Source organism: Microcaecilia unicolor, chromosome 1 (genome assembly GCF_901765095.1).
Source record: "Microcaecilia unicolor chromosome 1, aMicUni1.1, whole genome shotgun sequence".
Classification (NCBI taxonomy): Eukaryota; Metazoa; Chordata; class Amphibia; order Gymnophiona; family Siphonopidae; genus Microcaecilia; species Microcaecilia unicolor.
The window spans coordinates 657982022-657998595 of NC_044031.1; the positions used below are offsets into that span (position 1 = coordinate 657982022).

General features: G+C 41.7%; 1 protein-coding gene across 5 annotated transcripts in view; it reads left to right on the top strand.

Annotated features, from left to right (window-relative positions):
- The window catches only part of C1H15orf39 (chromosome 1 C15orf39 homolog), a 184048-nt gene that overhangs the window by 143602 nt on the left and 23872 nt on the right, over positions 1-16574 (top strand). For 3 of the 5 annotated variants that reach the window (XM_030186689.1, XM_030186712.1, XM_030186697.1), the window contains exon 2: positions 5903-9414. In XM_030186689.1, coding sequence (XP_030042549.1) covers positions 5962-9414 — 3453 coding nt within the window. In that variant the 5' untranslated portion in view covers positions 5903-5961. The remainder of the gene's footprint in view (positions 1-5902; positions 9415-16574) is intronic. The other 2 variants (XM_030186704.1, XM_030186719.1) reach the window with 1 other exon arrangement.

Consider the following 16574-nt stretch of genomic DNA (forward strand, 5'->3'; position numbering starts at 1 on the left):
TTTTCGCTCAATGTGTCACCTAATTCTGGTACTGGAGAGAGTTTATGTTGCTTGTTCTGAGATGACACCAGAATCTGAATTTTTTATGGTGGGGAATTGTGTCCTAATTCTGCTTTGTACTCAAGCAAGAAAGGCATCTGTGACTGCAGAATATTTACATTTAACTTTCGTAGTGATATGTGTAATCTCAGATCAGTATTTTTATATTAGTCGCAGGCTGCATAATTTAACTGCTACAATTTTTTGCCTAGTATAACCAGCAATTGGAAGGTTTTAATTTCTTTACTATTAGCCTTGGGTGACTTAGGAGGTACCGTCTCTTCCATCACCTAAATGTAAATAATGAGCACAGGTTATGCACCATGGAACAGGGCCAAAGGGCAAAAACTGATAAGCACATGAACCAGAACTCATGATCTGATAAGACATTCTTGTGTGCAAGCAGGCATGAGAAAGGAGTAATTATGAATAGACAAAAAAATGTGGTTTAGCAACAGAGGGGAAACAGATGGTGAGGAAAGAAAACAAGATGATCTCTGAGGAAGATAACTTGCTGAAGCTATGTTAAGCATTGTTTAAAGAAAAGATATATAAGCAGCTGTATTAGAACGTTACTTTGGAGTGACAGTTTCAGATAGTACTTATGTATAGCAGAGCTGTTATCCCATGAGAAACAATTAATTGTATCTGTATTTGGTAAGTAATAAAACTTGCTTTTATCATTCGTGGCCTTGGTCTTTTATCACTCCAAATTGTGGGTGGCTGGTACATAATAATTTGGGGTGGTGGTAAAAAGACTAGATTATTACATAAAGCAGCCAGTTGCCTTGAGCCACCCATGCACTTGAAGGACCAAATGTTTGGTTTTTTTTCTGCTTACATATTACTTAGTAAATGCTGGCAAGAAGAGGTAGTGGCCTAGTAGTTTGAGCAGTGGAATGAGAACCAGGAAAGCCAACTTCCATTTCTGCCATTGACACTTATTGTGACCCTGGGCAAATCACTTTGGGGCCCTATTACAGAGTGGCGGTAAGCCCAACACGGGCTTACTGCTCGCTCTTCCAAGACTACCGCTGGCTCAACGCGGCCACCAGCGGTAGTCCCGTCCCAAGTGTGCACCATTTCCGGAGGAAAAAGAGGTGTTGTAGCCGTGTTAGTCCACTTTTAAAAGTAATCAACAGAAATAAAACAAAATTAAAACATGGAAAAAAATAAGATGGTACCTTTTTTTTATTGGGCATAACTTAATACATTTCTTGATTAGCTTTCGAAGGTTGCCCTTCTTCGTCAGATCGGAAATAAACAAATGTTGGTAGATGACAGTAGAAGTGAAACATCAAAGCATTTCAGTGACAGTCTAACAGGATGGGGGTGGATAGGTGAGAGACAGGAAGAGTCGGGTGGATGAGGGACAGGGAGATATGCATGGAGATAGGAGGGTGACAAAGCAGTACAATTTTATGGTTTATAATGGGCTAGAAAACCCAGATCTTTAAGTCCTGTCTGGTGGAGGAAAAAGAAAACCCCTGGAAATGGCTTGCGCAGCCGGTTTAGCGCTGGAGTCCTTATCGCTACCTCAGAGGTTGGCGGTAAGGGCTCCCCACCACATGGCCACACGGTAAGAGTTATCTCACCGTGTGGCCATTCTGGGGGGGGGGGGGGGGGGGTTACCGGCTGCGGGAAAAACAGCCCCTGCTGCTACTGCAGGGCCCTTTTTCCCGCAGCTTGGTAAAAGGGCCCCTTTATCTCCTGTTCAGTTTGTTTCGTGTATTCCCAGTTCTGAGATCACAGAGGAGAACAGCCTCTATGACTGAGAAGTGGGAATCCCAGGCTGCAATTAATCTTTCACTGACTCCCAAATTCAGTAAAGCAGTGCACTTGCTTTTACCAAAATGGTAGACAGACCAGAAATAATATACAGAGAAAGAGATAAGATTAATCAAGATTTTATTTACTCACCCAATCAAACATTACAAATGGATTATAAGAATATAGGCATTTTCTTAGGGGAGTTCCGACAGAGTGACCAGCCTGGTCTTCCATGTCCAAGATACTCCCCCAGCATTTGAGCTGTCAGTTCCTTAAATATTCTTTTTATTTTCAACTACAACCGATAAACATGTTTACACCTTACGTTCCAGATGTCCGTTAAGACACTTCTAACCGCAGATTTTCATAACTGAAAAACCCCAACTTTCCACACCTGGTTTGTACTGGACTTCTGACTGCAACTTCTCCTTTTCTTGCATCTGGTGTTTATACAGTTATATTCATCATCTTAGTTTCGACATCTGGCATCTGCCAAACTATCGGAAGCAAGTGTCACTGTTTTCTTGTCATCTTTTGATACATAGAGGCCTATTTGATTTCTAGGTCCTATTACTTGACCTATCTTTTTCCACAAGGCCTCAGGCTCTACCATTTTTCTACACTCCCTTTGCCTCAAATAACACATTTAGGGCTCTGTTTACTAAGCCGTGCTGTAGGCGCGCTAACGTTTTTAGTGCACGCTAAAAATTAGTACATACTAATTCTAGAGACACCCATATATTTCTATGGGTGTCTCTACGCTAAAAACACCTTAGTAAACAAGGCCCTTAGATTGTAAACTTTTTGTGATAAAGACATAATGTACCTGAATATTTATCATGACTGTACAGAGCAGCCAACCTCCCTGCCTGTTCTATCCTCCCCCCTTGCCATATCACCAGGTTTTGTAATCTTAACCAGTTCCCCAAACTAGAAAAACTTTTGCTTGAAGTCTGGCAGTCCTTGCTTATCTGTATCCAGAATTCACCGATATTTACTTGTTCATTTGTTTTCTTCTGTAGCTGTTGGGTTTTCTTGCATTAAGCCACCCCTATCTCTCCTCTTCTACCTTTTGTTTATGGGATTTGGTTAATTGTATGTGCATGGATACTCCAGGGAGTGGCAGAAAGTGTCTGTCTTTTTTCGTTAGTGTGTACTATTACAAAATGGCACAAATAATACAGGGGCTCATTTTCGAAACAGAACATCCAAAAAGGGCTCAAAGCAGCAGATGGATTTATTTTTCACAAAAATGTCCAAATCGCTATTTTCAAAACTAATTTTTAAGACTTTTTTTTCTATACAGTTCATCTAAATCTCAAGAGAACACATTGGAGGTGTGTTTGGGGCAGGACTAGGGCGTACTTACGATTTGGACATTTTTCTGTGATAATGGAATGTTATGAAAACGTCCAGGGCAAAAAAATAGGATGTTTTTGGCTACACCTGTTTCAATAACAAGTGCTGAAAAGATGCCCAAACTGACCAGATGACCACTAGAGAGATAAAAGCATGATCCCCCCCCCCAATCCTTCAGTGGTCACTTACCCCCTCCCACACCCCCTAAGAGGTGAAAATAACAGTGCATAACAGGCTCTATGGCAGCTGCAGATATAATGGCCATTCCTGTTAGAGCAGTAAGCTGGTCCTTGGAGTAGCCTAGTGGTCAGTTCAGTAGACTATAGAGAATGGGACCCAGGCCCATATTCCACTCTAACTGCTACACTTGTGGTGAAAAGTGTGAGTGCCCCCAAAACCACAAAATATCAACTGAACCCACATATAGGTGACACCTGTAGGCAGGCATAAGGGCTTTTTTTTTTTTGTGTTGTGCACTTTTTTTTTCCTATTTCTGGAGGGATCACCATACAACATAAGGGGGGTTATGTGATGTGTACCTGGGACCTCTTATGTGAAGTCCACTGCAGTTCCCCCTAGGCTGCCCCACTTCTCTGCTGGGATGTCTTATGTGGCCAGTCTGGTAAGCTATCCCAATTGCTTGTTTTTGTGCATTTTCCCTTGGATGTCTTTTTGAAAATGGCCCTTTAAAGAATGACACACTAAGCACAAAACTTTCTAAAATAGGGTGATTTTCGAACCAGATTTTCAATCCAGAAAAACATCTGTTTGGCACTGGATTTTTGGACATTTTTGCAAAATGTCTAAAATTGGATATGGACATCATATCGAAAATGCCTGTCCCAGTGTGCTATTAGGACCCTCTAAATGAAATAGTGTGAGCTATAAAAAAAAAAAATGAAATGAAACATTTCAAAAATGCACTTCCCCGTACTCTTATACTACATGAACTAAGTTCAGATCCAGTCTGAATACGCCATCTGCTGGAATCCACTGACACTAGAAAGTTACATCAGTGTGTTCTACAGTTTCTGTGTACTGGACTGTTCCTAGACTGACTGTATGCTTGAAAGACTTGGCTTTCAAAGTTCCAGAATACTTTTTCTCATGATCTGTGATAATGCATTGAAATATATCTGGATTCATACAGATACACATGTAGAAAAGGATTTGTAAGATGTCAGAGATGTGATAAAGCCTAAGTGCTTTAGGTTGAAATGTTGAATAATATAAAAAATGCTTTTTTTTTGCTCAGTTGTAATACAAACAAGACACAGAGGGTTTTTTTTTTTTTTTCCTTTTTGAGAAAAACAAACAAACTCTGGAACCGAGTAATTCCTTCCTTTTTATGTGCTGCTTAATTAAGGCAAGGAATTGTTAATTTTGACAACCCTTAATGTGAGCGTGGTCGTACTGCACCATGCCCCCTGATACTAATAGGGGCCTTCCTAATATTAGGCATGTAGCCTCAAGTGACCACCAATGCGACTGCAGCAAAATGCAAAGCTGTTGGAATCAGGAACTGCTGTTGCTGGATGAGGAGAACCCTATGGAATCAACAATTCATAATTGGGTTTAGCAGAACATCCTAAAGATTTGTAACTGATGAACTGGATTTAATGTATGTGAAGCACAAAGGCCTTCTGTCTATAAAGTAACTCGCATCAGGGGCCCACTTTAAAGCTGTAGTGGCTGTCATATTCTTTTAGTTAATTCATTTGGCAATAAAACAAATTATCTCTTTAAATATTCATTTATGATAAGACATGGGTGTTTCAAGGTTTTGAAAGTTCCTTTTTATAATGGGGGAATACTAAGAAGATGTTGGTGCCACTATGCTGGTCTGTATTGGCACTCCATATAGGCATCATACTGGTACATGTAGGCGTGTCCAACTCTGTCATGAATGGCTTAAAAAAAAAAGAAAGAAAGTAACTCTCAGAATGAAGCCACAAGAACCAATATAACCAATAAACCAGGAAGAGGATTAAAGTGGAGCTAGTGCTGCTACTGCATTAAGCTATTTTGAAAGACCTGATTTTATAGATGTGCGGCCATTTTTGCTATGATTATAGAGCATATGTTGATACGCAAACCTCTACCCTGACGAAGAGATTCGAAACCTGGCCATGTTGGCAGAGGTTTGGCTTGCGTGCAAAATTGCTGTTGAAAAGCTAAGTGATTTGCTACTTATAAGTAATGAAATGTTATAATTGTATAAGTCGTAAGATGAAGAACTAAAAATAAGAAGATAAAGATTAGAAAGCAATAAAGAAAAAATATGAAGTGGGTAGATCTATGAAGAGTTACATGGCGCCCTAAAATATGGGACGCTGTGCCCAGAAGGGACTGCTAATGAAGATTCTGATGATCCCCATATATATATTTCTACAAAAAGTTTCTTTAATGTGGGTTTTCTGAAAAAAATATGTACATATAAATAAATTGAAAAAGAGTGGATGTTTGGGAGGTTATTGTGAGCTACTGCATTAAGGGCATCTTTTATTAAACCGTGCTAGTGATTCCTGGCATGGCAAATGCGCTACAGCCCATTCATTTTCTAGACTGTGCCGCATTTGCCACGCGGGAATTGCTAGTGCGGTTTAGTAAAAGAGATCCTAAATTTCTAATATGCATCTTGCTCAGATCTGGAGAGTCCTGGCAGTTTATTCAGAGTTCAGTTTACATTTGTCTTGACTCACTGCTGAAATGAGTGCTGTGTGTTCTCTTTCAGGAAGCCCAGAGCAACACATCCAGTGTGTGTCCTCGGTGGGGAGTGAAAGTGAATCCATAATGGCAGCAAAACGACAGCTCAGTTCCCTGGATCCTATGATTTACAACAAGCTACCTCACCTGGAGACTGAATCAGACCATGCCATTGCCACAGGCTTATGCAAGTCAAACCCTCTGTCTGGTTATGGCACAGACAACCTGCTTGGATATAAACATGCCTACTTACCATACTCCCTGCAAAACCCTGAAGGATCTGAGCCCTCTCATCCCTGGAGCCCGGCTGCAGCTTATTTGCAGTATGCAGGCAATGCCTTAAATCACCTGAGAACAGATGGAGCACTAATAAAAGGACTGTGCTATAGACCTGGAACTGATAATTTGAAGCCTTGTTTGCAGCCTACTGGGACTGATAAAGGAAAAGAAGAAACTGTCAGGGATCTGCTGATTGCACGGGCAAACTTCATGGGACACCAGGACCAGTTACGGCAAGCCCAGACTCATGCTTTTCCACTGCAAAAGCCTATGCCTGTAAACTCAACATCAACACCAGCATCTGCTGGGTGTGCTTCTCTGGCTGTTCCCAAACCAGTTTACAGAAACTCTGTTTGCTTTGTGGAGCCTGGTTGCAATTCAGGGACATCCCTTTCCTTAGGATCCCAGAGAGAAAATAAACAGAAGCAGCAAATGGACAGGGGATGGAGACATGTGACCCCAACTGCATCAGGGCATCTGACCCATCCAAGTGATGATCATTATGGAACCCTCTCAGTCAGGCAAAACAATCCTCAGCAGCAGGAATCCAACTTTCTACCTGTGCCGCAAAGCTTTGTGGTGCACACGAAGGAGACTGGGAGGTCACCTATGGATTATGCAACTTTTCAGCCAACACTGGAAAAAATTAGAATATCTCAGGGTTCCTCTTTTCCAGAAACTAAATATCCAACCATGTATGAGAACCAGAAAATTTCAGAAATGCATCATGAGAGTCCAACTCAAAAGGCTTGGTCAGGTTTACACCCTGGCACCCACAGTGTTCTGACACATTCCAAAATGCCAGCCTTTCATAACCGGTCTCCACCCCTCTACCCACTGACATCACACGGGCAAACAATTTTATATCACCCAGGAGATCCTCTTTCTGGCAAACAGAATGGCTCAGTGTTTGCCCTACAGCAGCCTGCAAACAGTTATAAAGGCTTTAGTTCAAGTATTGGAGAGCCAAAGACACTTCCTGGTTCTTACTTCAATCAACAAATTCTGAAGAACCATTATCCCAACACTCTAGAGCATTATCCATATAGATCTATGGTTCCAACTCCAAATGGCGCTCCTGTGCACTTGCCTGTAGAATCTTGCAGTGTGAAGCCTGGAGTTACACAGATAAACTCTGAACTCCAGCATAACCTTGGGTACAAGCAGGACTTTCTACAACCAACCTCCAATTTTGCTTTTGCTTCACCAGATATGGCTTCATACAATAATGCTGTGCCTACTCCTGATATCCAGTATGTCCATCCTGGCAGCAACAAAATGTCTGTTTCTTCCTATGAAATGCCACCAGCTGAAGGGTGCTCAAGAGGGCAGCAACGTAGTGGCCATCACAGTGCTTTCCAGCCAGTATATGTAGCTGGTGCTTCAGTAAACTGTTCTAAAAAGCTTGCAGATGGGGTGTTGGGTGGGGAGACAAGCTACATAACAAATCCTGTCGAGGTAGAGAAGCTTAATATGTGTAGACAAGAATCCTCCAGTTTTGAAAGAAGGGCCAGTTTAACTTTTGAGGAGCTAAGGTCCAGAAAAATGCTACTTCAGGAAGCAAGTCCCATGGCTCCAATTGTTATTGACAGCCCTACTCCACAGCATAGTAAAGCAGAAGCTCAAAAGTATAGAGTCAGTAGATTAAACCCTCTAGAGACTCAGACAACCACTTCTACATCCTCGTGTGTCCATCAGCCCTCTAAAGAGAAACCAAAGAATCTCAGGAATAATGAGAATTCTTCTCCTTCCTCACCTCCTATGCCAGTCATCAATAATGTCTTTAGTCTGGCACCTTACAGAGCATATCTTGAAGGCTCAGGCATTCACCCTTTCACCAAAGACTGCAGAGGCGCACAATCAAGTGAGGGGTCTTTGAAACATAAAGATGAGAACAGAGGAGGCATAGATTCCTCCCAAGAGTCATTCCTGAATCCACTCAATATTCAATACCAGGAGACAGCCAGTGAACAGCCTTCTTGCAGAACAGACCCCCGTGTGTTGAAAGCAAACATTGGAAATAATGGAAGGGTGAAATCTACAGTGGAAAGTAAAGAGAAAAGTAGCGAGGTCAGGCCCCATGAACTCTGTCAGCCAGTGTTTGTGCCCCCAAATCTTCCAATGAATCAGCCCACACATGAGGGATTGAGTGTTAATAACTCAGTCTCACCTGCCAATATACAGAGTAACAAACTACAGAGAGAGAACGAAGTGCTCGATCTCAGTCTGAAAAAAACTGCCAGTAATCCTTGGAACCAGACTGTGTCGGGAAAGACTGATCCTTGTGAAGGGCAAGCACAAGACCATCAAATACTGCAAGAGAAATGGGATTCATTAGAAGGCCAAGAAATATGTAAAGAATCTCCACTTCAGCCAGGAAACAATACTGCTGCTGATAAGAACAACAACTTTCACAGCTCAGCAAGCTTTATGTTTAAAAAGTATAAAATCCTAAAACCTGCCCCAGTGACTGGTAGAACCTCTTGCCATGACAATGCCCTCCCTGAGCACCAAAAAGTCCAAGTGCTGATGCAGCCAAACCCACAACCTTTATTAGTGACATCCTTTAAAGTAGTCCTTCCAGAATTTTCCAATTCATTAACCCCCAGTGCACCACAGTCATCCCCAACACTTGCAGAAGCCAGTGCATCCCTGCCCTGCAGCTGTGAGTCAGCACAGAGCTCTTCAGGTCAGTATTTCACTGATCTGCATCTATCTCTCTGCACTACCATTTCCACCTGTGTGTCTGAATCTTCTCTGGAGCTCCTTCAGGAGTGGCTGAGCAGGACTGAGCCTGATGGGGAGTCAAAGGAGAGGCCAAAATCTCCCAACAAACACAAAAATGGCTCCAGGATCTTGGATGTCCTGAAAGCCTCTAAAAGCAGGGAGATTTGGATGTATTTTGAGGGGGTCCCTGTACTCCTTAGCAAGCTGCTTTCTCAACTAGAGACGTTCATGTTTATTCAGAACTGCCCTTTTCCACATGTGGTTCGAGCTCGTGCCATATTCATCCCTATCCATCTGGTCAAGGAGAAGTTGTTTCCAGGGCTTCCAGGAATATCTGTTGATCAGGTCTTGCAGGAACATAAGGTAGAATTGCGTCCAACAACACTCTCTGAGGAGAGGCTGCTAAGAGACTCTGAACTGAAGGGCTGTTCCTCTAAAATGCTGAAGCTTTTGGCTTTAAAACAGCTTCCTGACATCTATCCAGATCTTCTCGATCTTCTCTGGCATGACTGTGTCAGACAACAACTCGGTAAGGTATTGAAAACCATATCCTCATTGTATATGTATTTGCAGTGTGATTTCTTTCTAATACTCATTTGAGAATACACCTGAATGCACAGGTTTGTGGTTCCTGGTGAATATCCTGACCAGCAACTTCACTATCTACAATGCTACGCAAGGTACAGAAATACATCTGTAATGGAGATGAAGATAGAGGAGATTTTAGAAGAGTTATGCGCTTTTTATGTATAAATTGGGTTATACATATAAATATCCAACTTTCTTACAGTATCGGCACTTCCTTGATTATAACTAATGCTCAAGGGTACTAATTTGAACCTTGAATTTACTTTAAGGGGAAAATAGATCTCGGAACTTTCACCATTTCCAGCTTGTATCCTTTCAGCTACCTTTGTCAGTTCATTCCTTCATCACAGACCTTAACAAAACCCATATTATATATCTTAAATGTATCAGTTTTTAATTTTTTTCATTATATTTTCTTTTTCTGAAAGGTTCTTGTAAGCAACTGGAAGAAAACTTAATTTACTTTGTTCTATACAGTCTTTATTAACCACCAAGCCGGACAGAGCGCATCTTCTTCGTCTCTCTTCACCAGTGCAACCTAAAAATATAATATATGGTTCAATATGTATTTTATATAATGGATAACATAGCAGTAAAGGCTAACACACAGTACCTTGGATCAGACTTGCCTTTTTTGTTGTATAAAGTCTGTCGGCAACTTCCATATGGCACCTGAAGATTTAAATAGACGCTATCTGATAGGCTACCAGTCAGTAATTAATATGTCAGTAATACATAGTTTACATATTTGCAGACTGCTTATATGAATAATACAATTCTCAATTCAGAAAACTAATTCATAAAAATGATTTCCATTCAACCCGAATGTTATGACCCTTCGGGATAACTGATTACAGTTTATAAATCCAGCATTGTTTTTGAAACAATTTTTTTACCCCTATCCCTACCTCTTATTGATTCCTGTTCTTGATCTATAATCCAGCATCTTATGTCTTCAAATGCATTAGCATTCTCTAGGCAATGTGAAACTATTGGATCTTAAGTTTTTGCCTACATATAATTTTCTACAGGGACACAGTATAGCATATACTACAAATTGGATATTAGAATCTGTATGATATTTCAAAGAATATTTTCTATCATTTAGGAAAAGAAAATATAATGTAAAAAATAAAAAAAATTGATAAATTTAGGATATATAACATGGGTTGTTTTTTTTTAAGATCTATGACGAAGGAATCAACTGACAAAGGTAGCTTAAAGGCTACAAGCTGGAAACAGCAAAAGTTGAAGTTCCGAAATCTTTTTTCCCCTTAAAGTAAATTCAAGGTTCAAATTAGTACCCTTGAGCATTATACAAACAAGCAGTAATTTTAAAAAAGGTTCTCTCTCTCTCTCTCTGGCAATACATATATACCCCAGAAAATTTCCATGTCAGCAATGACATCTGCTCAAACTCATAACTCCTGGGGATTCGAGGATGTTGGGGGAGGGGAGAATTCTGCCTACTTCTACCATCACAAAAAAATAAAAATCTGCTACTTACAGATGTAAATAGTGGCACTACGTGCAAATCCCCAAGTGATGCCACTCTTCTTTCAAGACATTTGCATTTATGAAATGGTTTCTTCTGATGTATGTTTCAGCAAATTCACCTTTTTTGTTTTGGTGCTATACATATATTAAAAAAAAAAACCTCCACATTTAGAAAGCCTGTTTATAAGGGTTTTGAACATCTGTTTTTTGACTTAGAAGCCCTATGCAAAATTAGGCTCAAACATAATAATAATATATACCAGCAGCAAATTTCCCTAATTATTTAAACCAAGTATTATTAATCAAAACTAGGGCTGTACATTTAACGCGCTTTAAAATGATTAATGTGTTAAAATGTTCTCCTACCCCCTGTCAACCTATGCTGGCAGCCTTTTCTCTCCTACCACCCCAATCTGGTTCGAAAATCATCCTATTTTAGAAAGTTTTGTGCTCAGCATGTCATTCTTTAAAGGCCATTTTCAAACAAAAACATCCAAGGGAAAAATACACAAAAACAAACAATTGGGATATCTGAGGGCCAGCAGTCTTACTAGACTGGTCATACAGACAATAATAATATATACCAGCAGCAATTTTCTCTAATTATTTAAACCAAGTATTATTAATCAAAACTAGGGCTGTACATTTAACGTGTTTTAACATGATTAATGCGTTAAAATGTTCTCTCCTACCCCCTGTCGACCTACGCCAGCAGCCTTTTCTCTCCTCCCACACCACTCTCTTTCACACTCTGCCACCACGCATACAGCCCTCTGAACTTATCTTGTACACACTGCAATGTTAAGAACACGCTGCTCCACTGCTCTCTAACCAGAGCCCACCCTCTCTAGCGTCCCGCCTCCTCTGATGAACCTTCCTGTTTCCTGCTGCAGGAGTTGGACACTAGAGAGGGAGGGCTCCGGTTAAAGAGGTGCAGAGCAGTGTGAGCTTAATGCCACTGTGCGTACAAGGCAAGTTTGGAGGGCTGCTCGGAGTGGGGAATGAGATGCCAGAGAACACGGAGTGTCAGGAGAGAAAAGCTGCAGGGGGGGGGGTAGGAGAGAACAAGCTGCAGTAGCACTGGGGAGGGAGGGGATCAGCGGTAGAAGAGAAAAATTGTATGCAGAAGGGAGCAAGAGTCTTGGAGAGAGTGACGGGGTGGTAGGAAAGAAAAGGCTGCTGGGGGTTGGGGGGGGGGGGGGGAGGTGAGAAGGCAAGGCGGCAGGAGAGAAAAAGCTGCAGCAGTGCCCGGGAAGGAGGGGGAAAGCGGTAGGAGAGAAAAATATGCCATTCAGGGTTATATATGAGTAGCCATACTGGGTCAGACCAATAGTCCATCTAGCCCAGTATCCTGTTTCCAACAGTGGCCAAGCAAGGTAACTCAAAACCCAAATCGTTGCAACATTGCATGCCACAAATCCCAAAGCAAAAGCAGTTGCTTCCCCATATCTGTCTCAATAGCACAATATGGACTTTTCCTCCAGGAACTTGTCCAAACGTTTTCTAAACTCAGATACGCTAACCGCTGTTATCACATCCTCCAGCAAAGAGTTCCAGAGCTTAACTATTCATTGAGTGAAAAAATATTTCCTCCTATTTGTTTTAAAAGTATTTCCATGTAACTTCCTTGAGTGTCCCTTAGTCTTTGCACTTTTGTATTTTGTAAAAAATTGATGTACTTCTACTTGTTCTATACCACTGAGGATTTTGTAGACCTCAATCATATCTCGCCTCATCCGTCTCTTTTCCAAGGTGAAGAGCCCTAACCTCTTCAGCCTTTCCTCATACGAGAGAAGTTCCATCCTCTTTATCATTTTGGTCACTCTTCTTTGACCTTTTCTAACTTCGCTATATCTTTTTTGAGATACAGAGTCTGGAATTGAGCGCAGTACTCAAGGTGCGGTTGCACCATGGAGCGATACAGAGGCATTATAGTTTTGTCTGTCATATTCACCATCCTTTTCCTAATCCTAGCACCCTGTTTGCTTTTTTGGCCACCACTGCATACTGAACAGAAGATTTCAGCGTATTATCTACAACGACTCCTAGATCTTTTTCTTGAGTTCTGACCCCCAAGGTGGACCCTAGCATCAGGTAACTATGATTCGGATTATTCTTTCCAATGTGCATCACCTTGCATTTGTTCACATTAAATTTCATCTGTCATTTAGATGCCTAGTCTTCCAATTTCCTAAGATCTTCCTGCAATATCTCACAGTCCACTCGTGTTTTAACAACCTTGAATAGTTTTGTATCATCTGCAGATTTAATCACCTCACTGGTTGTTCTGAATTCCATATCATTTATAAATGTGTTAAATAGCTCTGGTCCCAGTACAGATCCCTGTGGCACTCCACTATTCACCCTACTCCATTGAGAGAAATGACCATTTAACCCTACCCTCTGTTTTCTGTCCAATAACCAATTCCTAATCCACACCAGAACCTTGCCTCCTATCCCATAACTCTTTAATTTTCTCAGGAGTCTCTCCTGAGGAACTTTATCGAAACTTTCTGAAAATCTAGATAAACTACATCAACCGGCTCACCTTTATCAACATGTTTATTCATGCATTCAAAGAAATGAAGCAAATTGGTGAGTCAAAACTTCCCTCGGCTGAACCCATGCTGACTCTGTCCCATTAAACCATTTTGTCTATGTGTTCCATAGTTTTATTATTTATAATTATAGTTTCCACTGTTTTACCCGGCACCGGCATCAGGCTTACCAATCTGTAATTTCCTGGATCACACCCTTTTTAAAAATCGTCATTACAGTTGGCCATCCTCCAATCTTTGGGTACTACGGACGGTTTTAATGACATATTATTAACAACAGATCAGCCATTTCATTCTTGAGTTATTTGAGTACCCTTGGATGTATGCCATCCAGTCCAGATGACAGTACGTCTTCCAGGTTCACCAATATTTCTTTCAGTTCCTCCACATCATCACCCTTGAAAACCATTTCCGGTAAAGGCAGATCTCTTACATCTTCCATAAAGAATGAAGCAAAGAATTCATTCAATTTCTCTTCTATGACCTTGTCCTCACTGAGTGCCCCTTTTGCTCCTTTGTGATCTAATGGATTCCCTTGCAGGCTTTCTGCTTCTGATATATCTGAAAAAGTTGTTACTGTGAGTGCTAGCCTCTGCAGCAAGTTTCTGTTCATGTTCTCTTTTATCCTTCTTATTTTCGTCATTTGGGTCATTTTTCCATTCTTTGAAGGACAATCTTTTGACTGTAATAGCCTCTTTTACTTCAACCAGGGCCGTGCCAACACGGTAAACGGAGTAAGCACTCAGGGGGGCGCCGACCTCTGGAGGGCGCCGCCGCGTCATGCTTACCCTCGCTGCTTACCGCAGCTCCTGGACCCCGACAGCAGCCCTTTTATTTAAATTTACCTCCGACGTCGTAGCAGCTGAGCTGAGCAGCATCAATGAAAGCGCTGCTGACGTCTCCAGCCTTCCCTTTGTGCTCGTTCGTTCCCTCAGTGTCCCGCCCTCGCATGGAAATGACATCAAAAGAAGGCGGGACACTGAGGGAACGAATGAGCGCAAAGGGAAGGCTGGAGACGTCGGCAGCGCTTTCACTTACGCTGCGCAGCTGCTGCCACGATGGAGGTAAATTTAAATACAAGATACCAGACTCAAGAGGGCGGGCAGGTGGACATGGGAGGGCAGGGGAGAGAGGAGAATTGCTGGATAAGGAGGGATGGAGGAGGGAAGGGCAGAGAGGGACAAGGAAGGACATGGATGGGAGGGCAGGGCCCAGGGAGAGAGGAGAAATTGCTGGATATGGAGAGGAGAGAGGAGAATTGCTGCATACGGATGGAGGAGGGAAGGACATGGATGAGAGGGCAGGGACCAGGGAGAGAGGAGAAATTGCTGGAAATGGAGGGGAGGGGAGAGAGGAGAATTGCTAGATATGGATAGAGGGAAGGGAAGGGCAGAGAGGGACAAGGATGGGCATGGATGGAGGGAAAAGGAGAGAGAAGAAATGCTGGGCATGGATGGAGGGAAGGGAAGGAGATGAGATGAGGGAAAAGGGAGAAAACCTGCACATGGATGGAGAAAATAGGCAGAAGCTGGATCCACTGGACAGTCTGCAGAGGACCCAGCTTTTACTTACGGTTGTAAGGCAAGAAATGAAGAAGAAAGGAGGAAAGTAAAGAAATAAATTGAAAGGAAGCCATGGAAACGGAGTTAAGAGGACAGAGAGCAGCAGAATCATGTACTGGGCCAGCATGATCAAGTCACCAGACAACAAAGGTAGAAAAAAATCATTTTATTTTCATTTTAGTGTTTGGAATATGTCCACTTTGAGAATTTACATCTGCTATCTTATTTTGCAATGTATAGCAATTTGTTTCTAAGAATATTGCTGACAATTCCTGTCAGTGTAGCAAGTGGTGAGCAATCATTTTCACGGTTAAAAATCATAAAAAATTATTTGCTATCAAGTATTTTGCAAGAAAGGCTTGTAAGCCTTGCCATGATTGCTATTGAGAATGATATATGTGCCCAGTTAGATATCAAAGATTTAATTACTAATTTCGTGAACATGAAAGCACGAAAAGCTAAGTGGTTGTAAACCCTCTATTTGTTCAGCAATCCCGCAAAGATGCACTCCATCTTTCAGCTCCTATTTCCTTTGCATCTTGTGCCACACGGGGGGGGGGGGGGGGGGGGCCGCCAACTGATAGTCTGCAGGGGGGCACCAGAGACCCTAGGCACGGCCCTGACTTCAACTTTTAACCATGCTGGCTGTCATTTTCTCTTCTTTCCACCTTTGCAAACACATAGAATGCATCTGGTCTGGGCTTCAAAATTGGTATTTTTGAATAACATCCATGTCTGATTTAGTGTCCTAACCTTTTAGCTTCTTTTTAACCATTTTTCTCATTTTATTATAGTCGCCCGTTTGAAAATTAAATGCAGCTACAGTACATTTCCTTTGCAGGTTCATCCCAGATAGTAGCTCAAACTTGATCATGTTATGATCACTGTTTCCCAGGGGACCCAACTTCCTCCCCTTGCACTATGCTGTGCCCACCACCAAGGACCAGATCCAAAATGGCTTTACCTTTCGTTGGTTCCTGAACTAGTTGATCCAATAAGCAGTTGTTTATTACATTTAGAAATGTTATCTCCCTGGCACTTCCTGATGTAACATTTATCCAGTCAATATTGCGATAATTGAAACTATCCATTATTATAGCATTGCCCAATTTGCCAGCTTTCCTAATCTCTGTAAACATTTCTTCATCTGTCAATTCTGTCCTTGCGGACGGTAGTACATTCCTACAAGATTACTCCTTCCATACACACATGGAATTTCTATGCATAATGATTCCACGCTGCTATCTATTTCATGTGGATTGTTTATTTTATTTGACTCAATTCCCTCTTTAACATATAGCACAACCCTTCCTCCCTCCCCCACCCCCAAATTTGGTCCTCTCTAACATTTCGATACAATTTGTAACTGTTAACATAGTGTCTCATTGATTGTCCTCTTTCCACCAAGAGAAAGGGAGGGAATTCGTACCAAAGTATCCTCTCTCCTCACTGGGTTGTTTGTGGAAATGAGATGGTGCCAGTGGAGAGA